The sequence below is a fragment of the Engystomops pustulosus genome, chromosome 2 (assembly GCF_040894005.1).
Source record: "Engystomops pustulosus chromosome 2, aEngPut4.maternal, whole genome shotgun sequence".
NCBI lineage: Eukaryota > Metazoa > Chordata > Amphibia > Anura > Leptodactylidae > Engystomops > Engystomops pustulosus.
Window position 1 is genome coordinate 131,766,619 of NC_092412.1, and position 26,227 is coordinate 131,792,845.

Consider the following 26,227-nt stretch of genomic DNA (forward strand, 5'->3'; position numbering starts at 1 on the left):
AAAAATAAATTCTCTGTAGTTACAATTATAAAATATATATGTTCCGACGCATACAAATTCAACTTAAGAACAAATCTAAAGAACCTATCTTTTACGTAACCCAGGGACTGCCTCTGTACAATCATTTTCTAGTTTGTTTTTATGGTTACAGACTACCGCCACACCTGGTCCTGCAGTCATACTCCCATATCCTCCTACTGCTTACACAGGATCGATCTTGAATAAATGTATTTGCAAAGATGCCTTATATTCCCATCTCAGATGTGAAAGAATGCACCCTTAAAAGCAGTTTTGCCACAAGAAGAAAAAAACTTACCCATCTTTTATAAAAGACATTGTGGGTACAGATGGAAGCAGGTCTAGTTTCCCCACAGTCCAACTAGGACGGTAAATGCACTCATCTGGCAACTTGATTGGTGGCAAGCACTGGCTAGGCAAGGTCTTCAAAGGAGCAAACATGGTGCAGCCCACCATTATTTGACACGTTTCTGGTTTGTATACGAAGGAAAAATCCTGTGAGGAGGGGAAAAAAAAACCCCAAAAAGGTATATCTTACTTAAATGAAATTTAACATTAACATTTGAAAACTTTCTTTCATGGGAAAACCCCTTTCAATGCACAGATCTACCTCTCATTTTGTAAGTAATCTCAGTGGTTGACCGTAACATGACTTTCTTTCCTTAATTTGAGTAAAATGCTGTGATGCATCATATACCACAAATGTTACAACAGGAAAGGAATACAAGCAACAGACTTATCAACCAGATCAGTATTTCGAAAAATCTAAAATTACCAAAACTAAGCAATTTTAAAAACAAAAAGTTACCTTAACGTCAGAGTGTTTAGGGCTACAGAATCCTTCCTCTACTTCAATTTTGAACTGGGTAGATAGGCCATCGAGTGTTGTTCCTCCTGGTGTAGTGTCAATGTTGCTGTTCATGTTCATAGGCGAGTACCCCAAGTGCTGTTCCAAAGAAGGTGGTGTGGGGTACATTTTATGAAGATCAACTGTACCTGCACAACAAAAACAACAATGCATAAAAGCCCTTTCGGAATAACCAACTGGGTGAAATCTATGAAAAATTATCCAGGTGCCACAAGAACTTAAATTAAAACTCCATGGGGAACATGTATCAGAGTTTTTCAGCTGCCACTTTTTCCAAGTTTCCGAAGGTTGGCCTACATAATCATTGCAATGAATCTTAAGTGTTTCCCCTTTGATACACTTGATGAGTTACCCTTTAAGTCTCACTTTTGGGACTTTTTGTGTTGTGCAACTTTTTTAGCCCCAAAAAGTTTAGCATGCTCTGTTTTGCAACTTGGGATAATACGAAGCCCAAAAGTCTCACAAGTTGAACAAACACCTGGGCTACAAAGATAAATATGGCACACTGCATTAAATCCTTGAGGCAGCCAATTTTGGTACGCTGCTTAATTCTGCACCTAAAAAGTTGCTATCTACGAAAAGTCTCACAAAAAAGGATCTCTCACTTAAACCAGGTGACTACGTAGAAATAAAACAACAATTACTTATGCAAGGCATAGGGTCCATATTGCCAGATTTTGATTCCTTGTTGGCCTTGTCATCATTGTTATGGGTTCTTTTTGATCCAGGCTGAAAAAAAAAAAAATGAAACAAAATCAATTAAAATGTTAATATTTCAATCTTCGCAAAATAAATAAACCTATTCAACAGCAGAGGTAAAAGCGTCTAAAGAAAAATTTGTACCGTCAGCTCATCTTCATCAGAATTGAACAGGTTATCCAGATCAGTGTAGGAAACCACAAGGTCAGTTTCATGAAAAAGGCTGGTGGAGGCTGTGCGGGCATGAGCAGCTGCTTTCTGAGGATCTGCAATTAAATATACATTGGTTACATCATTCAACATATAGGCGCTTGTACATTAGTAGCGCGATAACCTCACTAGTGGGGAATGTTAGTAAAATCTCCTGCACCACAAACGGGTAGATTTATCAAGAGTCTTAAAGCGTAACTATAAAGTTACAAAACAAAAATTGTTTTAGCACAGCTGGGGAGAGCATTTGATTAACAGAATGAATAGTTTATTTAACCCCTTCCCGACATTTGACGTAATAGTACTGCATCGCGGGAGGTGCGTTCCCGCAAAATGCAGTACTATTACGTCAAGCTTCTGGCCCCGGCTCCTGAACGGAGCCGGGGCCAGAAGCTGCGGGTGTCGGCTATATGTTATAGCTGACACCCGCCTCTAACACCCGCGATCGGAGATTTCTCCGATCGCGGGTGTTAACCCCTAACCCCTACCTCAGAGGCATTTAAAGTTATTTAAATGGCAATCGGACCCCCCCGCGGCGCTTACCGGGGGGGTCCGCTCCTCCGATCGCAGCCCCGGGACTGCCGGTGCCCGGGGCTGCGCGATCCTCGTCTCGGTGCCGGGTCCCTGCCTCCTGGCAGGACCCGGCTGTAAGACACTGGGCATGCGCAGCATGCTCAGTGTCTTACATTACACAGTGCAATACATGTGTATTGCACTGTGTAACCTGTAAAAAAGCTTGAACAAGTGATCAGAAGATCACTTGTTCAAGCTTAGATGTCATTAACTGTAAAAAAAGGAAAAATAAATAAATAAAGGTTTTTTACAGTAAAAATAAATAATAAAAGAAAGTGAAAGTCCCCCCAAACACCACATTTCCCTTTACACAAGTAATAAAGTATAAAAAACACTAAATCACAAAAAAACCCCACTTATTTGGTATCGCCGCGTCCGTAACAATCTGTACAATAAATCCTAATCATAATTGGACCCGCTCGGTGAACGTGGTAAAAAAAAAAACCAAAAACTTGCCAAAAATTAAAACTTTTTATCAAATTGCTTTACAAAAAATGTTCTAAAAAGTGATCCGAAAAAGTTACAAGCACCAAAATGATACCAATAAAAAGAGCAACTTGTCACGCAAAAAATAAGCTTACAACCAGCTCCGTAAACCAAAAAATACTATAATTATGCCACTATAAAAATGGCAATACTAAAACAAATGCAATTTTTTCTATTCTAGTTTTCCTTCAATAAAATTGGAAAAATGTAAATAAAACTATATAAATGAGGTATCACCGTAATCGTAGTGATCCGTAGAATAAAGATAATATATTATTGTTATGCTACAGTGAACAACCCCCCCAAAAAATGCTAAAAATCCAAAACAAGAATTGATGATTTTATTTTCCTCCACACGTAAAAAGTTAATAAAATTTCTTCAATAAGCTAAAAACCCACTAAAATTAAGGTTTTTTTTACAGTGCATCTCGTCTCGCAAAAAATAAGCCCTTATTTGTCTAAATTGCTTAAAAAATAAATAAAGATTGTATAGCCTATTCCCAACGAGCGTTGTTATAGAACGGTGCGGCGGGTAGTGACTTGCCAACACCGGTCAGGGTAAGACGGCGGCTGTTCACTGATCGGGGTAAGACGGCGGCTGTTCCTGACAGCCATCCATCCTGCCCCATGGACCAGAAGGGTTACGTCCCCCCCACACACCCCCAGTTTATTATCGCTGCTACTGGCTCATCAATTCAGACGAGTCGATAGCAGCGAATTTACTTATGACGTCAGTAACACCGGTCACCATGTCTATAGACACGGTGATCGGGGCAGGGTGGCGGCTGTTCCTGACAGCCACCAATTTTGCCTTGCGGTCCAGAGGGGTTTTGTTGCCCCCCTCTGTCCATGTTAGCCGCTATTTGCTGGTCGATATGGTCCAGCCAAAAGCAGCAATATTCTTCACAATGGGCATCGCTAGGGTGAATAAGAGCAACACTTGGCGATAATTTCCCTACGAAAAACCAAGATATGGTACAAAAGCGCTGGCCATGCACATTGTACAGATTACGCTGTACAACTCTTACAAGCTGTTCCAATGTGCAGGTCCTGCCGTATCATTTCTCTGTTTTCAAGAGGAAGATATTAGGAAACTAATATTGGGACAAGAAGGACGGGGCCCCAGTACCTCTGGTTTAGATGTTCCTGTGTTTTGCCAGGACAGCATTTTCCCGGTGAATTCTGCTGCTTCTAATGGTAGGACTCAATAAAGAGTCTGTTCCAAAAGAGAAGTTAGGATGGACACTACATACTAAGGATGGACACTACATACTAAGGATGGACACTATATACTACTAAGAGACCTGCGACAACTCCAGAGTGACAAAAGTTTAGTTGGTCCCCTGGTATATTCTACCTCCTTATACACTAGACATTCACAATTCACGCCCAACCTATTGTGAATTAATTTCGGTAAAATGAATAATTGTAACAACTGTTATGTCCCGTTGCTCCCTATACCCCTCGATTATTTCATAAGGGGCGCCACATAACGGGCACTGAACTTTCCAGAAATAATTGCAATTTCCATCTTGGACTCCATCGCACATCGTATTTGGAAACCACCTATATGTTCAAAATGCTCATTTCACCACGTGTATTACCCTACACCACATATTACACCTTGCTATATTCCCCAAGGGGTGTACATTCAACAATTAGGGTCACTTTTCGGGTTTTCCTCTGTTTTGGTACCACTACGTCTCTCCAAATGTATCCTGACTCATGTGAAGGATTTCTTACAAATTTGGCCTCTAAAAGACAAACACCCCTCTTTTCCTCTACTGTGCGCCCATAAAGCATTTTATATGCACATGTGGGGTACTTCTACACTCGGGAGAAATAGTTTTACACCTTTTTTGGGGTTATTTAATATATTATCCCTTGTGGCTTACAAAAATTAGGGGTAAAGTGACATTTATAGGAAAATTTTCACCTTTTTAATGATTCGGGCCTAATTGGATCATTCACCTGTAGGGGCAAATACATATATTGCACATTGCAAAATTCTCTAAGGGGTGTGCATTCAAAGATTAGGGTCACTTTTCGGATTCTTATCTGTTTTATACCACTAGGGTTCTCCAAATGCATGTCAAACATTTCTGTCAAATTTGGCTTCTAAAAGGCAAACATTCCCCTTTCCTTTTACTGTGCGCCCATACAACATTTTATATACACATGTGGGGTACTTCTACACTCGAGAGAAATAGGTTCACACATTTTGAGGGGTTATTACATTTTTTTATCCCTTGTGGCTATATAAAATTAGGAGTAAAATGACCTTTATAAGAAAATGTTCACCTTTTATCTATTTAAGTCCTAATTAAATCAAACACCTTTATGGACAAATACACATATTACACCTTGCTAAATTCTCTAAGGGGTGTGCTTTCCAAAATGGTGATACTTGTTGGGGTTCCCCTCTGTTTTGGTACCACTACGGCTCTCTAAATGCATCCTGACATATGTAAAGGATGTCTGTCAAATTTGGCTTCTAAAAGGCCAACGCCCCTCTTTCCCTTCTGAGCTTCACTGCGTACCCATACAACATTTTATTTGCATGTGTGGGGCAATTTTATACTGGGGAGAAATGCTAGTACACATTTTTTGGGGTTGTTTCATCTTTAATGCCTTATGGGATACAAAAATTAGCCGTAAAAGTGACTTTTTTGGGAAAATGTTCACCTTTTTCCTTTTAGGGACCTAATTGAAGCAAACACCTGTAGGGGTAAATACACATATTACACCTTTCTGAATTCTCCAAAGGGTGAACTTTCCAAAATGGTGACACTTGTTGGGGTTCCCCTCTGTTTTGGTACCACTAGGGCTCTCCAAATGCATCCTGACACATGTAAAGGATGATTGTCAAATCTGGCTTCTAAAAGGCCAAAGCCCCTCTTTCCCTTCTGAGCCCTACTGTGCACCCATACAACACTTTATATGCAAAAGTGGTGCAGTTCTGTGCTTAGGAGAAATAGTTTTACACATTTATGGGGTTGTTTCATCTTTTATCCCTTGTGGCTTACAAAAATTTGGGGTAAAAGTGACTTTTTTGAGAAAATTTTCACCTTTTTTCCCTTTTGGGGCCTAATTGAATCAAACACCTGTTGGGGAAAATACACAAATTACACGTTGCTAAACTCTCCAAGGGGTGTACTTTCCAAAATGGTGTCTCATGTTGGAGCTTTCCTCTGTTTTGGTACCATTATGGCTCTCCAAATGCATCCTGACACATGTAAACTTTTTCAGCCATATTTACCCTGCAAAAACGAAACAACGCTCTTTCCATTCCAAGTGCCCCCCTGTGCCCGTACAGCAGGGTACAGTGACAAAATGGGTATTGGCATGCTCAGGAGGAATTGCCCTCAACATTGTAAAATGCATTTTCCTTTTTAACCCATTGTGAAGGTGCATATTTTAGTGTTCAATGAATCTATAGTAAGATAAAATTACATTTCTCTAATTTCACTTTCATTTATCTTTCACCCTCATGAAACGCTCAAAGGGTTAACAAAATTCCCAAAGGTTGTTTTGAATATTTTGAGGGGTGTAGTTTCTAAAATGGTGTCATTTGTGGGGGGTTTCTGTCATGTGGGCCTTATAAAGTCACTTCTAACTAAATTGACCCTCCAAAAGTAGGTTTTGATGATTTTCGTGAAAATCTGAAAAATTGCACCTAAAGTTATAAGCCTCCTAACATCCAAAATAAAGGAAAAGATGTTTGAAAAATGATGCCAAGTTAAAGCAGACATATGGAAAATGTTAGTTATCAAGTTATTTTAGTGATATGACCAACTTTCCAAAAAGTAGAAAATTTTGAATTTGGAAAACATTGTTTTTTTCAAAATTTTTGCCAAATTTCCATTTATTTCATAAATAAATACTAAATATATTTATTAAATTTCTCAACCAGCATGAAGTACAATGTGTCACGAAAAAACAATCTCAAAATCAACTGGATATGTTAAAGCGTTCCAAAGTTATAACCACTTAAATAGACACATGTCAGATTTTAAAAAATGGTCCGTGTCAGGAAGGTGAAAAGTGGCTTCAGCGTTAAGGGGTTAACAGATTCAGCTATTCCTGATGTGGGTGGGCACTTCCAGGCTGTGAGACTCAGGCCAATGAAGCTAAACCAGGACAGCAAGTTTGTAATTGGCCGATCTGAAAAATGTGCCCATGACATCACTGGGTCCTTTGCGGTCATCCTAAAATATGCAGCTCCTAGCACTACCTCATTATTTGTAGTGTTAAACTGCTAGCTTTATTGGAACATTTCGGAGAATAAGCAGAGGAGAGGGGAGCGCCTGAGACCGCCCACTACAAGCTCGGTCTGGCATTCTGAGTGTATGAAGGACTGTATGCAAATGAAGCCGAGGAGCTCCAGACTCCATAGCTGTTAATGAAACCTGGAGCCCCTCAGGCACATTTGCATACAATCTTTCATCAAGGTGGAAGATGCCCTTTTAGTAGTTTCAAATGATACAGCTCGTTTGTAATTGGACGACCTGAAGCATCTGAGGAGTCAAATGCTTGTGACTACAGGTCTACAGCCCCTCTCAACAAGCCCCTGGTCATCTCCAGCTGTCCTATATGATTTCTCATGGTTACCAGACAACATGGCAAAAGGAGATTAGCCTGGGGAGCAAGGTAAAAGCCCGGTTAGCTGATAAACAGCTGCAGATAGCCACTGTACTTTAAAATAAAATAGTGCACAGTTAGACTACATATTTGTATTCTGCTGCAAATGACAATACTGGAATTGTTAAAAGGACTGTCTACTTGTCCGATCTATTAGTTAGTTTAGTTTTTGGCTCGCATACTTCTTCCAGCATCCTTTTGTCGAACTACTAAAGGGTCTAAAACTTGTCTAAAATGCCTCGAGCCACATTTATCAAGGGGTTAAATCAGTCTTAAATGTAAATTACAACAGAATTATGTCATTAACATTTGCACCCTATTTTCAAGAGAACCCGTCATGCAAAATAACCCCCCTAAACTAAATATATTTTCATGAACTGCCATTAGAGAACATTGCCTCTGTCCCTTCATTGTCCCTCTACATGCCTGTAAACCTAAGCAATGAGGTCCTAAAGCTGTATGCAAATGACCTGTGAAATGTCCAAAGAAGCATTAGCATATTCAAGCTGTCCAGCTTATTCATGAGTGGGAGGTACAGCCACAGTGCTTGACTGACAGCCTGTATAATGGTGTGAGGCTGTATAATGATGTGCTACCTGGTGCTGGTGGCCACGCCTCCTGCAGCCTGTGTGTGCATGTGTGCGTGTGTGTGTGTGTGTTTAGGAGAGATACAACAGCCCCAGACAGCCATGTTACAGCAGAACATGTCAGATTCATGTGTAGCTGATGTCTGTGTCTCTCACCTTTATATTAGGAGGATGCAGCATGTCAGCAGATGCAGCACACACACTAGCAATGCTTTACTATACATTACACACAGACATGAGCAGGGGGAGGAGAGGGGGGGGGGGGTAACAGGAGTGACATCACTGCCTCTGACCTTGTGACCAGCCTCATTTACATGATAAAAAAAATAGATGATTTCACAATTAATAATGTATGAAATAACTAGATAAAGGCTGGGATGGGACCCATGTGAGCTGCTCCAACAGGTAGTAGTGACAGGACAAGTGACACAGACCTGATGACAGGTCTCCTTTCAGTGTTCGACTGACATGTGCAAGAAGTTTCAACTTTACCTTGTTTAACTGCTGGGTTGAATAATGACATGGCGTCTTCCCCTTCCTGGGCTAAAACAGAAACATCGGCTATCCCGTCTTCTGCCTAGATAGAAAGACATACTATTCACACAAAGTTGTGAAGCACTACCAGTAGAAGTTTTAAACATGTTTCCAGCAAAAGCATAGGATTTCAAACAATCACAAATTATATATATATTATATGGGATCACCCAAGGAGGCTTTTATATAAAATGCTGGAGCAGAGAAAAAGAAAAACCTACAAAAATAAAACACTAATTTTTCCCATGCTCTTTGTTCCCACAATTTTTTGCTGACACCCCCAACTGGGCACCTAGGTTAATCAGTGGCCCAGCAGTCACAATGAAGTTTGAGCAATGCAACATGGGAAGAGCGGGCCATAGTTAGGGAATATTAATTTTTCAGGCACCCATGGAATTTTTCCCATATAACCCGAAAACCCCTTTACGTTATAGGTATTAAACAAGTTCTCTCAGTGATGAGACCCCACAAATCATAAGAACAGGTATCCGATGCCCCTCAGTCGGATCCTACGTCACCCCATTGAGATGAAAGAAACAGACCGTCACGGATGTCCGTTCTCTATCGGCTCCATTGAGATGAATGGAGGAGATCAGAGGACCTTGTCAGACCCCCGTTCGTGTGTGTGTGTGTGTGTGTGTGTGTGTGTGTGTGTGTGTGTGTGTGTGTGTGTGTGTGTGTGTGTGTGTGTGTGTGTGTGTGTGTGTGTGTGTGTGTGTGTGTGTGTGTGTGTGTGTGGTTCTCATCACTGAGACCCCACTGATTAGCAAGTTAGGCCCTATGGTGGGAAAAAACCTTTAAGTGCCATTTTCACTAGTGGTACAATGTGACGAAGAAATATGAGCCATATTTAACAAAGGCAATGAAAACAAACATACCTTATGTTTTTTACCAACTTCTCTTTCGTTGATCTGTCTTTCCTTTTTGGCATCAGAGAATACAAATTCCACATCACCATCCACAAAAGCATAGGGATCCGACTCTTGATCGCTATCAAATACAGCTGCTGGGACGCACTGGTTCCTGCTTTGATATTTAAGTAGTAACTCTTCCGAAATTTTCAATGGCTTTTTACAGTGCACCATTAACCTGGAACACAAGTATTGCGTATTGAATACAAGGCACTTCTGTGTACATGAGAAATATGAAAATCACAGAAATTTAAAAGGAAATCAACCACTTAGATGATGCTGGGATGAGCCAAGGTCACTTACTGTTCAGCGTGTTATTACAGATAAACGGTACATATTTTAATTTTTCATGAAACAATCTTATTGGAGAAATGGCATTCTGTCTTTGTATGATTATGCACGCCTCTTGTGTGCACAGGCATCTGCTCCTCCCAGTGCAGCAGCAGCTATGTGATATGGCTATACAATATGAAAGACTAGATAAGACCAGCAAGTCAAGATTAATGAAGACCGTGGCAGGATCGAGGAGAAGACTGTAGGCGAGTATCTGTAGTTTTTTACTTTAGTGGTAATTTTCTTTAAACTAAGTTAATAAGTACCATTATCAGTAAGAACACGACGAACAGTAAGTAAGCTTAGCTCAAACCTGATATATATAAGTGGTGGATTTCCATTACAGGTGTCTACACTTCCAAGAGGGAATCCATCATATCCAAGAATTCGAACAGCACAACAACTGCTATAAACTGACTGATAAACCTGTATATGAGTAGAGTTGGTAAATGGTTTACTTAGTTCAAGATTCTTTACTGCTCCAATGTAATATGCACTTGACAAAATCTCCCCATAGGAGTCTGTAGACACTTATTGTTATTGGTTTATTAGGCCAATTTCTAAGCTAATATGTCGTCAAGCAGCTTAACAGCTTCTAGATCATGTGTTTTTTTTTTTTTAATAGCCCAGCATGGTGGTATTATCCAGAAAATCAACTATAAACTGAGATGTCAATTGGTTGTAACAAGTCAGGGAGGCAAAGAGTTTAACATTCAACTCAAGCTTTCCCTGCCTCGAAATACCTCCATCAGTGTAACTAGCAACATTTGCCGAACTTCAAGAGATCTGGTGAATATTGTCCCTGGACGCAGGACCACAATTACAGTGAAGAGAGCGCTGTAAGGCAGGGAAAGCCTGAATTCAGTGTTAAACTTGCAGCTTCCTTCACTTCATTAAAAAAAAAAAAATAAATTAAAAAAAAAAAAAAAAAAAAAAACCTCACTTCAAAGTTGATTTTCTGGATGATGCCTCCACACAAGGCCATGAAAGAAACATGATCAAGCACAGGATATGTCGGCCATATATACATTCCCCATATGGCTGTGTGAATGTAGCCTAATGTAGTAAATCTACAATATACAGCAATACATCAAACTCCCTGAACTCTTGGGGGGTGGGGGAAGAACTGAAATAATGATATAGAATATATATATATATATATATATATATATATATATATATATATATATATATATATATATATATATATATATATATATATATATATATTAGAAATTAACACACAAATAGCTACACAAAGGATTGTCTGTCCTACCAGCCAAGATGGGACAAAATCTATATGGAGAGTCACCCAGCAGAAACAAAGTTCAACCACTATCTTACTTGTATGCAACATGTTGTGTGATGCACACAAATAAGCCAATTTTTGGTTGTTGACATCCATTTTTGACAGCCGTTTTGCCTCAGTCTGTCATCTTTTTTTTCTAAAATCCTCAAACTATATTTGAGAGACCTGTGAATTTTTTTTAAAGGAAATCTACCATTTGTTTTGATGCATTGTGAACCAAACATACCTTCAGATACATTTTGTTCAATCCCTGAACTGAGTGGTTTTACTTGAAGCTGCGCGCACGGTCGCGCGCATGGTGTGCCGTAGCAGCTTCGGCCATAAAAAGTTTAAAAAGTGTTTTAAAACGCGATACAGCAGTTTAAAACACTAACAAAAATAAGCTCCGGCACCAGCTCACCCTGAGCTGGTGCTCGGTATTGCCTTCTTACACCTACCTCTTCAAGTGGTAGGTTTCCTTTAACTGCATGTTGAGCACAACAGCAGCCACACCTACACTTGTACTTACTCTGTGACAGAAGTATTTTCCTTCCCAGGAAGACCGGCACCATCATCTCGTACTTTATCGTTTGGAAGTGATGGTGGGGCAAAGTCAGATTCCTTTTTCTTTGGGACCTTGTAATATTTCCAGGTGTTGTCGCTTTCACCTTCCTCCAAGTGAACTGCTGTGCCGACATAAACTGCTGGTTCAAGGACTTCGGTGAAAGGGGGAGCATAGGTTTGAGACAAGCCATCTATTCTTTCATCTATTGCTTTAGCTGGAATTAAAGGTTCTGGTGTAGGCATCTGATAGAAATGCTGACTTTGAGGTGTGGATGGATTTTTTATGCTTTCTCCGCCATCATCTAAAACCTCACATGGATGAGGACTCAATGGAGGTGGTGGTGGTGAACTGCTCAGCTCATTGCCATGCAATTGCGGTGTTTTTGCTACATCACTTGGTCGGATATTTGAGAAACGCCCTCGACCGTCTTGGGAGCGAATTCCAAGTCTCTGGTTTGTTGTATCTGTTTCCATGTTCACATCCTCACAAAGAGAAATCCGATGATGAAAAGGAGTGAGTGGACGCTTCTGTGGTTTGTCACTTTTTTCCTGCTTCTCGTTTGTCTTGTGCTTCTGAGCCGCTTGCTGCTGGGGCCCCACAGGTGTCACCTGACCTGGCTGACATGAATTTCTCTGCTTTAGATTTTTGTGCCTAAAATCACAAAAAGGAAAAACAGAAAATTAAATTAAAATAATTAGTAACATAGTAAACCTAAGCAAATGAGGTGTAATTGGACTTGTGACACAATCAGGTTAAGTTACACTGAATAAATTTCGTTACTCTTCAACATAAAACAGTATTCCAATGTTTCATCTTAATGGACAATGCATACAGACAAGTTCACTGCCTAAAACGCTGTCCGTGTCTCATCCCAATTCAATAGCCTGAAATTTAATAAGTTTAACATGCATTCCAAGATCAGTTAATCTGATTCCAATTTAAGTTAAATTTGGGCCATAAGGGTTTTTTTTTTTTTTTTTTTAATATTCACAGGATTAGCAAGCATTAAAATATGGATCTCCATAAAATGATACAGTTTCTGGCTATGCATCATACCAAACTCTGAAATCCCCCTGCGAGGGGTATGTGTTTTGCCATGACCTATTGTAAGGCACCATTCTGTTTAATGGTTAAATTTTGTTTAAACTAAAACTATGGATCCCCATAGAATAGCCTAAGCATAGGGTTGACTGAGAAACTGTAGAAAACCCCCTTTAATAGGTCACCATAATATAACATATTTAATATATAAAAGTGAATATAATGAAGATGCTCCTGTCACAATATACACATGCTCTTTGCAAAAATTGTGGGATGTGAACAGTGTTTACCTAGAACAGACACAAGTTGTTCTTTGTGTAGATTCTACAAAATCCCAGGTTGTGGCTTTGTCAGATGTTTCCTCTTCACACACTCCATTTGAAGTAGCAGAATACTTCCTCCTGTAATATAAAACCTCAATTTATATATATAAATACACACACACACACACACACACACACTATAACTTCTATAGAAATTTAGTATATCAGATAAAACTAGAGTGATTGTTGACTGACAAATAAGATGATCAATATGAATAATTATAAATCTGAAGGCAACATAATATAGAGAAGATGAACAGATTGTACAGTGCTGTAACTGTAAGCGGAACCTTATAGAGCAGAAGGTGAAGACTGCATACAACACCCAATCTGCAGACAGAAGGTTAAAGCAGAGGATATAAGAAGAGTATTACATAGTTTTCCGGGAAAAGTTTTCTTTGCACTTTTTTCACTATAAGACACACCTGGTATTTGAAAAAACAAAAAACAGCTTGTTCTGCTACATCATTCGTTCTCAACCACATAAATTACTAAACCCCAGACCCTGGGTGTCGAGCATGTGTGTCCCGTGGATCAGACCCCCCCTGGTGAGCTTACTTTTATAATAATAAATAAAATACATGTCTCCTAATCACCACAGTTACATACAAAGTCCCAAAAAAAAGTATATAAAACACACACAAAAAAGTAAATATTTGCTATTGCTGTGTCTGTATTAGGCTACACTCACACTGCCGCATGGGGGACGTATATACAGCCCACCCATAGACTGCAATGGGTGTGGTATGTTTTGGCACACATGTCCTATCTTTTCACGGCATACAGTGCACTGTGCCATATATCCCTATGGAGATGGACGAGGGTGAGCAGCGCTCACCACCTCTCCTCGCGCTGCCGCCTGCTACTGTATGGCGGGGAACGGCAGTGTGAATCCAGCCTTAATCTGTACAAAAAGTCTAAATCCATATTGAAACTGCCCAGTGAAAGTAAATATATATATTTTTCTCCAATATTGGTCTTGCTTATTAGAATTGAATAATACAATGCTATGGCGAAAAACTTAATAAAAGTTGTAGAGGTGTGTAGTTTCTATAGTGGCGCAATTTATGGGGTTTTACTATTATTTAGAGTGATGGCACACGTGGTGTTTTGAAACAGCCCTAACACTGCCCTTCCAGCTACTCAAAATTTTAAGCCGCAGGGCACAGGCAGCTCCAAACATGTAATCTGAACCCTGCAACCTGGGTCGTGGCTATCACATGACTCAGGCAAGGTCCTTGTACTGTTCTCTTTGAGGCAAAATACTTTGTTAGCGCTTGACCCAGCCTCCAGGCCTGCAGTCTGGAAGGTCTGGCAATGCTGGAGCCTCCTGACTATGAGAAAGCATGAAAAAAACTTGCTAAAAAGTGCCTAACAAGTGATTTGTATAGTCCAAAAAATATGATAAATTAACCAATTGCACAGCTACCCCTACTCTGGATCATACTGCCTGAAGTGCAATGCATTACAATGCATTTTTATTTCAGGGCAATAGGTTTTCTGCAAATACATTCTAAAAGAAATGTGTACATGGCCAAATCTGACTAGACTAGAATATGCTAATGCATGCATTATGTATGGGGGATCAATAAACCACTAATAGTTATACAATGACTTACTTGTTCTGGGACCTGTTCATGTTGCACTCTTGCCAAACTCTGTCAACAACTTGGTTAGCCAACTTCCTTGGTATTTTGCCACCATGATGACTCGTGCTGTCCGAATTAAAACAATCAGACACAGATGGAAACTTCATCCACTTTTGTGCAGACTGGACATCAACTGAATTAAAAAAAAAATAAAAGAAATAAACAATACATCTATATTTTACATGGTCTCTTACGAAACAGCAATATATTATTCAAAGGCGCATATTAAACCATAAAAACAAAGTTCTAAATAACCAATATTTATACTTTACCTCAAACCAGTAATAACAATATGTTAAGCATAGCACAGCATAAAAAAATTAGCTATTTTTTTTATAATACACCTAAAAATGGTGACTAAAAGCAATAACTCATAAGGCCACATGAATAACAAAATAAACTTTGAAAACAGTTATGATATACAAGACATGGGCCTAACCTGTTTGAACTTCTTCTGGTGAGGTTGGTGGCGTCAGGGTTACTGAAGACATGGCTGGATCTCGGGTAGAAGCAGGCACTTGCACACCTAAACAAGTGTTTGAGCAATGAGTGGAACCAGAAGAACTGACCGTAGGGATGTCTGACTGAGGGACAAGCACAAAGCATGCTGGGTAGACCATACGAACACCAGCTGGGAAAGAGACCAGAAGAAAACATGGGTTAAAAATAAAAATAAATAAAATTATCTAACCATGTCTAACTAGTATAGCATATCTGCATAATTAAAGTATACACTACCCAAACATGTGTATACTGTATACAATAGTTTCCACAAAGTTGCACCTGTGTAAGATCATCTGACTCAACTTACAGAAAGTTACTGATATAAGATTTACAATAAGTTTTGAAAGCTAAGAATATTGATAGATCATCTATGTCAGATCTGCTGTTAAACAGAGAATGAAATCAAGTAGACACACTTCATTCTTTTCTAATGGTCGACCGGATTACTGCAGCTTAGATATTATTCATTTGATTGGGTATAAAACTCAATAGAGTATAGTTAATCGAGCTAGGATTAATAATTATTGTTGGAAAACCCATCCATCAAGAGACTAGTAGTGGTATGACAACCGATGCCTTCATAGGAGACCAGTAGTTCCTGCAGGGACACTATCTGAAGAAGATAGCTCCATCCATTGTGTAGCAGGGTGCAGATGAAGTAAATAGGAATCAAGTCTGCAGTAACCCTGAATCACAGCTACACAAAGGATGGAAAAGGTTGCTCAATTGAATATACATAGCTAAACAGAATATTTTCTCATCAAGTAAAAAGGCACTCAAATGTTAAATGTAGACGCAGTATGTTTGTAGAATAAAATATTAACATGAAACAGATAGCTGCAAGGTCATATAGTTTAGCCTACAGAAAACAAAGGAAACACAGAACGACCTTGTGTATGAGCTACACACTATTACTATTTATAGTAATCATGGCACATTACTTAAAGGGAACCTGTCAGCAGAAATCAACCTAATTAACCACTACCAGTATGTCATCAAGCAGCTGAACACCTTCTAGATCATGTCTATTTCATGACCCAGCGCGGTGGCATTGTCCAGAAAATCAACTTTGAGGCAAGTCAAGGAGGCGGAGAGTTTAACACCGATGTACAGCTTTCCTCATTTCAGAATGCCCCCTTTACTGTAATTGATGGTCCTGCATCCAGACACATCACTAACCAGATCTCCTTCATTCTGACTTTATAAAACCAATTTACACCCAAATGATTTTCTAAATGATGCTACCACACTTAGATATGAAAGAAACCTGATATGGAAGGTGTTAATCTGCTTTCCAACATACTGGAAGTGAGAGGTTGCATTAACGCCTCACCAAGCGTCAGATGCATTAATGGGACCCATTACTGCCCAAAATAGGTACGCTTGGCAATTATCCCCCGTAGTGTGGGCAGGTTGAGTTATCCGGCTCCAAACGTGCGGGTGCTGAAGGAGCAAAAGCTGCGTGGCTGCAGGGCATCATCATCATCGTCGTGCTGCTCTCCCTGGCTTTTGACCATTTTTCCAAATAATCTTAAGATAATTGGAAAACATGCACAAGTTTTTAAAACGCATGGGGTTTTTAACGGAATGCTTAAAAAGGGCCTAAAACCCTAAAGTTCAAAAGCCAAGTGTGCCACCACTCATAGGTCTTTCCGCAGAAACGCATGCAAATGGTAATAAGCGCCCCATGTTTTGTAAGTAAACAATACAAAACACATGCTTATTACCAATCGTATAAGTTTCAACTGAAACATATGTGATAAGACCAAGCCCTTGAAGTAACTTGAGTTTCTAAAAGCAAGTCAATAGGTATGTGTTAGAGCAAGTATAATACATGAAGAGAAACCCTTCTTCCCCGCAGGCAGTTTTAGTTTAAAAAAAACCCCTCTGCTACTGTCGGGCCACAGGCTATTCGTTCGAGGCCGCAGCCTTACGCCCGATGTAAGGTCATGCAACCGCAGCAGTGTTCTGGTAACATGACCTTACACAGCTGCATGTGGAAGGAACCCTGCCTATGCGCAGTGTCATGGGCACATGCCGCAGAGCCATTTGGACACAATGTGACTGTTACAAGCACAGCCTGATCCTGTACTGTGACAGGGGGCCAATATCATCAGTCCCGGGTCACAGCAGTCTTGTATACATTCTTGGTCTGTTTTTGGTGAATTTTTAAACATTTTTGCCGGTTTCCCATGTGTCAGTTTTTCTACATTTGAGGAAGTTTAAGCAGCTGTGAAAATGTTAATACAGCCAAACATGTTAAAAACATGCAAAAACATTTTAAAAAGCACCACAAACTGTCCAAAAACACACAGCGTGACTGACAGCAACCTTAAAATTACTAGAATCGTCTCAATTTGCTATTCAAGCACATAAACAGTGTTGTAATGATTTCTTGTATAAGTATACATCTATTAACACTATAATTTCTGATGACAGGTTCCCTTTAAAACATGATAATTAAAAACTGGGGGAAAAAAGAAAACCTCACCAACTAGAACTTCAACGGCTGCTAGTGAATCATCTTCCCAATCCATTTCCTCCTGCTTCTCCTCTGGGCAATCTTTTATATTGGATGAAATGGGATAAAACTGTTTCCATTCCCCTATTAATTTCTTGGTAGAAGAATCAGACATCTTGAATGACTGTCCTGTGAGGGTCCCATTTAGACCAAACGGGCTCAAGATAACTAGAGAAAAGAAAAAAGTGAATACAGATCTGATAGACTATGTGAAGTAACATGGCAAATATCTACAGTTAAAAAGGTTTCACTTTTGATAGCTTGCCTTTTTGGGTAAATACTCCCAAAAATGCAGGGGTCGCTAACAAAAAACAAAACCTCCGCATGTGAGGTTTGCTCACGCGATAGAGACCAGAGAGAAAAGTACCCGAGGCTGTGTGTGAGCCCATAGAAATACATTGGGATGCTTGCAAGCAGGGGTTGTGATAACGCTTCTACACACGTCATAGACGCGTTTAGAGGCAGATTTACTCCCCCAAGCGGTGGCGGCGCTGGCTACGTTCCTGCAAGATATACTCTGCAGGATCGCAGCGCTGAGTGGCTGGAGGCAGGACAGGGAGGGACTTCATGCTTACAGTCCGAGTCTCTCCCGCGGGGCGCCAAGAGATAGGTGAGAGATGGAAGAGCCGAGCGAGGGGTGGGGGCAGAGAGGCATATCTGTTGCCGGGGCTGTGCTCCTGATCTGTGTGCGATCGTGCACACAGCCAGTAACAGGATCGTGCTGTCTATGTGACAGCCCGATCGTGTACTGTGATAGGGGCCCGATTATTTTCAGTCTCCTGTCACAGCAGCCCCTGTATACAGTGAGAGGCTGCAGGGAAGCGGCTATAGGCATCCTCTCTGCAAGTCTCTGTATACAGATCACTGATGACAGTGATCCAATGGGCTCTTACCATTAGATCATTGTCATCTGTGATCTATATTTGAGTAAAGAAAGGAACACATATATTATGTGTTCCTCCCTAAATGTGCCTCTGTAAACAAAAAATAAAAAACAAAAAAAAAAATTATGTTCCGAAACCGCAGAAAAAGAATTAAATAAAATTTCTGGGGCTGCCGTCAGCCACAGTACGCTCTGTAGACAATAAGGCTGCATTCACACAAACGTATGCCCGCCAGGCCGTAGCCGTGCAGGCATGCGTTCGGTGCCATGGAGAAATGCATTGAAATGCACTGGGTGCTAGCCGCAACACAGGGAAAGACATGTCATTTTCCCGTGTACGGAGCAGTATCCGTGCGGCCACTGCCATCTATTGGGGACATATGTACAGCCACAAGCTTACGCCGTACATACGTCCCCCATATGGTAGTTTGAATGTAGCCTAAGGGTGAGGTTATTGCATACGTTTTGAAACGCATCACAACAGCAGAGAAGAGATTTGCCTAATTACATTGCTGTCAACATTTCGTTACAAAACGCTCACAATAAAATTGCGTTGATGCATGTGAATTGTTAACACAATATTGACAGCAATGTAATTCGGCAAATCTCTTCTCAGCTGTTCTTATGTGTTTGAAAACGCCATGTGTGAACACACCATAAAACTGTTTTGCACCACATGTTTAATACATACATACTTGCTATTCACATGATGCGTTGCCTTTTTGACGCATTCCAAAGACTTCAGCCTTGATCACATGTTGAAGTAACATTGCGTTTCCATTGCATATGCTGAAACGCAATGTTACTTCAACATGTGAAGCCTTTGGATATGTCAAAAACACATAAAAAAAAAAGGTGTGAATGCTCCATAAAGGGGTTTCCCGAGAATTCAAATTAGACCCTATCCCGTGGATAGGGCCTAACTTCAATTTGTGGGAAAACCGTTTTAAGCACAGAAAACAGGAGCTGTAACTTTTTCTTTGTATTAATAGAAGTCTCTTAACACTATATATACGCCCGGGAGTTATACATTTATTAGTGAAAATTTCGTACTCCTCCTGGGTTAAAAATACTCCTCAAAAAATGTGAGAGGAGTATTATTACCCTTCTGGAAAAATGTTAGTGCGACCTCTGCTTGCAAGCCATGGAAACAGCAAGTACACATCCAAAATGAATGGTTTGTAAGAAGAAGAAAAAAAAAATCCACAGAATATCAATATTGTGCATGGCACTCTTACCTTGAAACGGGCTACTTGACTGCTGGGCTAAGTTAAGGTGCTCCTCGCTGAGAAGGTACACTGGTTGATGCTGGTTAATTTCTACACTTGTGCAAACATTGCTGTCCCCATGAAGAAAGAAGGTGAACGAGCAGGACAAATGCTCACTGTAATTAAAATTACAATTTTATTTTTCAAATGTACTACAGAAACTAGAAATCCAAAGGATTTTTCTTTTCTCACATAGTGGCACTGCTTAAGTCCTTCCTACTAGGCCAAGTTATCTTGGCTGCTATGATTACCTGCCTGTAAACCATCTGTGGCCCAAAGACATAAAAGATAGTAATCTGGAATAGAGACGCATGTCAGTGCTGCGGCCTAGTGGCACAAGTTACAACAGGTAGGTATATGCCCCTTAGTCACTTAGAAGACCTTATTAAGGTATAATCAAAGTTATTTCAACAGCAGAATTGCATTTGACACTATGATAAGGGTTGTACCTCCATTTGTATAAAATCCACATATAGTCGTCGACCCCCCCTTAAGCCAAATGGAACCGTTACCGGCCGAGGCGCATTTAAACAACAAAATGTACCTTATATGGCCCGTTGCAATTTTTGCTGTTCATGTCTTTTTTTTAAAGGGCCAGTGCTGCTTGCAAGCCAGAAAATGGGTGCATAGTAACATAACCCCACCACCTTCTGTCCTTGTAGCTGCAGCAGGCACTGCCTCAACTTCCCTTCCTGCCCCGGTCTCATGTGACTTCTCGCACATGCAATCATCTCTGTTCCGGACTTGTGTATACCCAGACAGAGAAACAGGAGCAATGCTCATGATCCACTGTTCCCCCCATCAGGATCGCGTATGTGATAGCTGATGCATGTTCACGTGACAGCGGATTGGGGGAGGGAGGAGATCTGGTGGCCGACGAGAAGGCAGCACCTGTTGCGGCTAAAGGGACAGAAGGAGGCGGGTTATATGGCAATGTGAATATAAAAGCATTTTCACATGCTTGCAAAGTGCCTATAGCAAACACAGGTTGGTTTCCCACTGCAGAAAGTACCCACTTCTCCCTATGATGACACAGCACGCGTTGACACATGACACTATAGTACCAATCCAGTACCATTCCATGGAGAAGCACCTGTAATTAGAGCAATTCTACATGAACGTGTGTCATTAAAAATTGCCATTTACCTCCAGTTCACCAGGGAATCAATAGCATTAAATGGTCCATGAATGTCCGAAAACCACACACAAAAAAAACTGCATAATGCAGCAATAAACATCTAATAAACATCACTTAAAATCTGTTCATTGCGACAGCGCACAACTACACTATCATGTAAAACATTACTTATTACAGCTTCTAAAAAAGAAAACAAGACGGTTGCCAGTCAAAGCTGGAACGCTACCAAGGACAAGAAAAACAAATAGGAGCTCCAATACATTCACCACACTGTCCAGTGAATAAAACATTGCGCTAGACGCCAACACATTCATCAGCTCTTCATACAGCTCTATGTGCCTTTCTGTGCTAGGCTATCCTCCAAGGAACTATGCTTGTCACTTGTAGGAAGGGCATCATCCAAAAATCAGACTGTACAATATACAATTCAGTTAAAGGGTAGCATGAACCTGGCTTGGCCTTACTGCCATCAGCAGCTAAGGAGGCAAGGAAATTAAAGCACCAGAAGCGATGAGTCAAAGGTACATTTTTATGCCTCTGCTGCCTACTAAAGGGGTTGCCCAAATAACCCATAAATACCTTTATTTAAAAGAAACCTACCATCTCTAACTATTAAGGAGCCCTTCTTATGGCAATAAAATATTTACAAACTAAATATGCAAATTAGCGAAAGAGGCTACTGGGGTGTGGAGTAGCTGGAGCTAAAGCTACACGTCACTGCTACTCCACGTCCCAGCCAGTAGCCTCTTTCGATCCTCCTACGCCAAGATCTTCAGTGTGCAGCTCGTTAGGGGTAGGGATGGGGATACCCCTCCCACCCCCCCTGCCAAATAACCATACCAATCTGATGCTTCAATGCTTACCACAGCATGGACTTTGCTCATGTTATCTTGTATTTGTTACAAAAAGGACTAAAGGTTACAGCAAGGTAGTGCATGTATTTTTATTTTTTTGCAGTCACATTCTGTATCTGAATGGTTAACCAATGCATACCCAAGTTGAAATAAAAGGATACACAAATGCCTAAATGCACAATGGGAGCCAAACAAATAAACGCTGGGGTACATGTCTATTTACCTGACTGATGGTGGCTCTACCAATTTGTGCCAAGCTTTGGAAAAAGCGAGCTTTATTGCAAAATTTAATTGAAATAAGCAATTAAAAAAAAAAAAAAAAAAAAACACTGCAGATCTTACCTACTCTCCTAATCATCCCGATCAGAGACTTCTAAAAAGCATGCTGGAGCGCGGGGAAAAGAAGTCTGAAGCTCCGGGCTGTTAATTATCTAAGAGGGAGACATCCATCACATAGGAGGAGTGAACTCACACCTCTATAAGTAACAGCAACTCCCTCTTCTAGGCTAGTGACAGGTGAATAATTAGCAGCCGCGAGCACCGGACATCTTGTCCCTTTTAGAAGTCTCTTTTAGTTTATCACGGCGTGTCAAGATTAGCGAAGACAATCTCTGTAGTGTTTTTTTTTTTTTTTTAACATGGTTGATTTCCTTTAAGAAACCATTAAAAGGAGTTGTCTACTATTAGCAAATAATTGATATGGTTTGTGTATTGAAAAGCTTTAAAATTTTCCAATATACTTTCTGTATCTATTCCTCTCAGTTTTCTAGACCTCTTCTTGCGATGCTTTTATAGAAAGCTTCTACATTTAATTCCAGTGGATAAAAATCTGTCCATGGTTTGGACATGCAGGTGTTAAAACACATGGCTCCGATTACTCTCCGTGATGCTAATGGTTCGTGCACCAGAGTGTCCATCATATGATCATGGACAGATTTCTATTCACTAGAAGTAAACATAGAAGCTTTCTATAGAAGGACAGCAAACAGATCTAGAAAATAGTGAGGAATTGATAGAAAGTATAATGGAAAATTGGATAATTTTTCCATACATAAACCACATCTATTTGCTGAAAGCAGACAACCCCTTAAAGGGAATATTATAACTCATGTAACAGAGAAAATCTGACATAAGTAGAGTGGGGATGAACTATACACACTTTTTGCAGATTCAGATGACATCCTCCAAGCACAACATGCTTCATCCTTCTACAAACTTGTCTTTTTTTTTTTTTTTAACAAGATTCATGACATAGGCAATTCTTTTAGGACTGCTAACACAATGTATCCCCATGCTGTCACCATATAACTCCATATACAAGATTATTCATCACTATGAACTTGCACAGACCAGATATTAAAAATGAAAGGAAAGATCTCCCAGTGGCTGCACATTTCTCCAGAAAGGACCATACTATGGAATATTTGCAGATTAATATTTTAAATGGGACATTTTAAGACACAGAGGGAAAGGAAAGAATGGGAGTATAAATTAATGAGGAGATTCAACACCTTACAAAGTGGTCTTAACATTCATGCCAGCTTCATGACCTCCTCCCTCTGACCTGGAGGCCACAAGCAGATAAGAGACAGAGCTCTCTTGTCATGCCTCACAGGTTTTTGGTGTGTTTATTGCCGTCCTGTCGTAAATAAGATGTCCCTGTATTAATCAATCTGTAGCTTTAAAGTTTTTTTTAATATATGATATGATCATGATATATGATCACTGCCTAGTGTGTATAAAATGGTGTGAATTTTCTGTTTCATGCATAATATCATGTCTGACGAAGAGAACTAATATTCTCGAAAGCTCACCATCATATATACTCAGCCTCCTAAAGGTATTGCCCGATTTCTTCACTCTTGCTCTCCATGGCTAACACGGTACAAATCTAGACTACTATTCATCATGATAAGCATTCCATGTTAAAAAAAACTGAAATACTGATTAACCCATTTAAAATGTAAACCATCAATAACATATCAAAATTCTTGAAGCCACATTTCCCTATGCCTACAGTTGACTTTTTGCAAAAATTTCACTCCATTAGAGCCAAAACTCTTGGTGTATGCTAAAGTTGACTTAAATAATCATAACCTCTTTAACAATGAGATTGCCAATGCAGAGTGGTCAATGATTAGAGGTGGGATTGGATAGCAAATATTAAAATGGAATGGGTCTTTCGCCTGGAAACACCACCACCAATAAACTGGTTAAAGCAACAATGGTCTTCTTTCCCGACCTGTGAGGTCACTTGCTTGGTAATCATTGAGACCATCAATCCTTTGCAAAAGCTAAGCAAACATTCAATAGGTTGGGGTGCAAGATGTCTATCCATCACTGATCTGATCTTCATACTGGAGATAAATATTACTAGTTCCCTTATGACATCTGGAGTGAAACCTAATATTGTAAAAGGAACATGTGATAATGGATTTCAGCCCAAACAATTATCCAAATATCTCTCTACTTGAGCTGTCCCTTCAGGCATGAACTGATGCACAGCATTATTTTACAAAGGTCATAGTGAGCCTTGTTATAAAATTAAATTATAGGATTTTAATTTGAAACGCATATAAGTTACTCTGCCTATACAACGATTATGTGTTAGAGGAGTGGGTCCACTACTACAGGACTCACTAAAGTAAAGCAATACAAATTGTGTACAGGTCACGTGCATACAATTGCTCCAAATGTTCGAGTATTGCTGTGAATTCACCATGAATGGCAGGATAATCGCCAAAAGTCACATAGCCACAACCCTACTGCTGAATGTTAACAACGAGGTAAAGTTTTCAAGAAAGCTCTAAACTCACCTTTTATTGACTGGCTTCTCATCTTTTTCATATGGCTTAACAAACCATTTCCCTATGCGCACAAAATTTCGGTTCATTAAACATCGTTCCAGCAGGTTGTGGATAGCCTTGAAAAGCAGGGTACGACAATCGTAGGAGAGCCCATTATCCCAACTGCCATCTTCCTCCACTAAAAAAGGGGAAAAAAAAAAAAAAGAAAAAACATAAAACACACACATCAAGCTGTTCACATGGCACAATTTTCCCAGTGAGATGACATTTGGCATAGGCAAAATCTATTGTTTCAAGCAAAACTTGTAAAAAATACAAATATTCAAATGCATGCGTGCATACTTTTATTGACCGTCTTTGATAAAAATGCAATACATCTGTTTGTCCCTCCTAACAAACATACTGGTCCACAGTAAAGGCGAGATAAAAGCAGTCACCACAAGTCCACAATACTTGAGTAATTCATCCGTACCTAAACAGAGCCCAAAATTGTTTCTAAATGCTAAAGAGTTTAAGTCCATAGCAATTCAGCCTTCTTATTCTAGACAGCATTGCAGATAAATGAGCAGCGGCTGTCAATGGCAGGACAAGTACTATAACATTTTTTTGCTTTGAACCAGAAAATGGTCGAGAGGCAGAGAGAGAGAGGTAAAATGAAAAGGCCACCTGCATCTGTAAAACTGAGCGCTGCTTGTGCTTGTTGGCAGATTAAATGATCCTATCTAATAATAGTCTGTCTGGCATGTGTGCCCTCACATAACCATTGCATCCAACACCAAGCAGTTAGGTCAGTCAAGCCTACATGTTAGAAAAACCATCCTCTCTCCTATCAGGCGTTCATTCTCAACTGGGCAAAATATCTGTGTATATTGAAGAGGGATGTCTAGCAGTCAAGCATCTCTAACCAAGAATTACATGTCCTAAAAGAGCCTTTACTAAGCGCCCTCTTGTGCCCAGAACTGTAATCATTTTAAGATCTGGCCAAGAGATAACTGTATGCAGGATTTTCCAGCAATCAGACTTTTTTTGTTAACGTGTGACCAGTCAGTGCGATTTGGGACCTAAACGGGATCCTTACGGACTTAGTGCAAATTCACCTTTACTATTATGCCCACAGAGGGACTCTAAACAAAAAAAAACCCTTTATACAGGCGGTCCCCTACTTAAGAACACTCGACTTACATACGACCCCTAGTTACAAACGGACCACTGGATATTGGTAATTTATTGTACTTTAGCCCTAGGCTACAATAAACATCTATAACAGTTATCAATGGTGCCTGTAATGAAGCTTTAGTGTTAATCCTGGTTCTTATGACAACCCAACATTTTTAAAATCCAATTGTCACAGATACCAAAAAAGTTCTGGCTGGGGTTACAATGATAAAATATACAGTTCCAACTTACATACAAACTCAACTTAAGAACAAACCTACAGACCCCATCTTGTATGTAACCCGGGGACTGCCTGTACTTACTTAAAGATGGGCCCCGATAAGAGATGCATTGGACCCATCTCTTGTACT

The 26,227-nt window shown here is 40.0% G+C and overlaps 1 protein-coding gene across 1 annotated transcript in view; it reads right to left on the reverse strand.

Annotated features, from left to right (window-relative positions):
* The window catches only part of MED13 (mediator complex subunit 13), a 56,275-nt gene that overhangs the window by 17,975 nt on the left and 12,073 nt on the right, over window positions 1–26,227 (reverse strand). The window contains exons 3-15 of the mRNA XM_072136446.1: window positions 24,711–24,879; window positions 19,873–20,018; window positions 17,722–17,919; window positions 15,166–15,357; window positions 14,697–14,859; window positions 13,045–13,155; window positions 11,678–12,364; window positions 9,495–9,705; window positions 8,575–8,659; window positions 1,730–1,851; window positions 1,531–1,615; window positions 827–1,014; window positions 317–513 (exon numbers count right to left, since the gene is read on the reverse strand). Coding sequence (XP_071992547.1) covers window positions 317–513; window positions 827–1,014; window positions 1,531–1,615; window positions 1,730–1,851; window positions 8,575–8,659; window positions 9,495–9,705; window positions 11,678–12,364; window positions 13,045–13,155; window positions 14,697–14,859; window positions 15,166–15,357; window positions 17,722–17,919; window positions 19,873–20,018; window positions 24,711–24,879 — 2,554 coding nt within the window. The remainder of the gene's footprint in view (window positions 1–316; window positions 514–826; window positions 1,015–1,530; window positions 1,616–1,729; window positions 1,852–8,574; window positions 8,660–9,494; window positions 9,706–11,677; window positions 12,365–13,044; window positions 13,156–14,696; window positions 14,860–15,165; window positions 15,358–17,721; window positions 17,920–19,872; window positions 20,019–24,710; window positions 24,880–26,227) is intronic.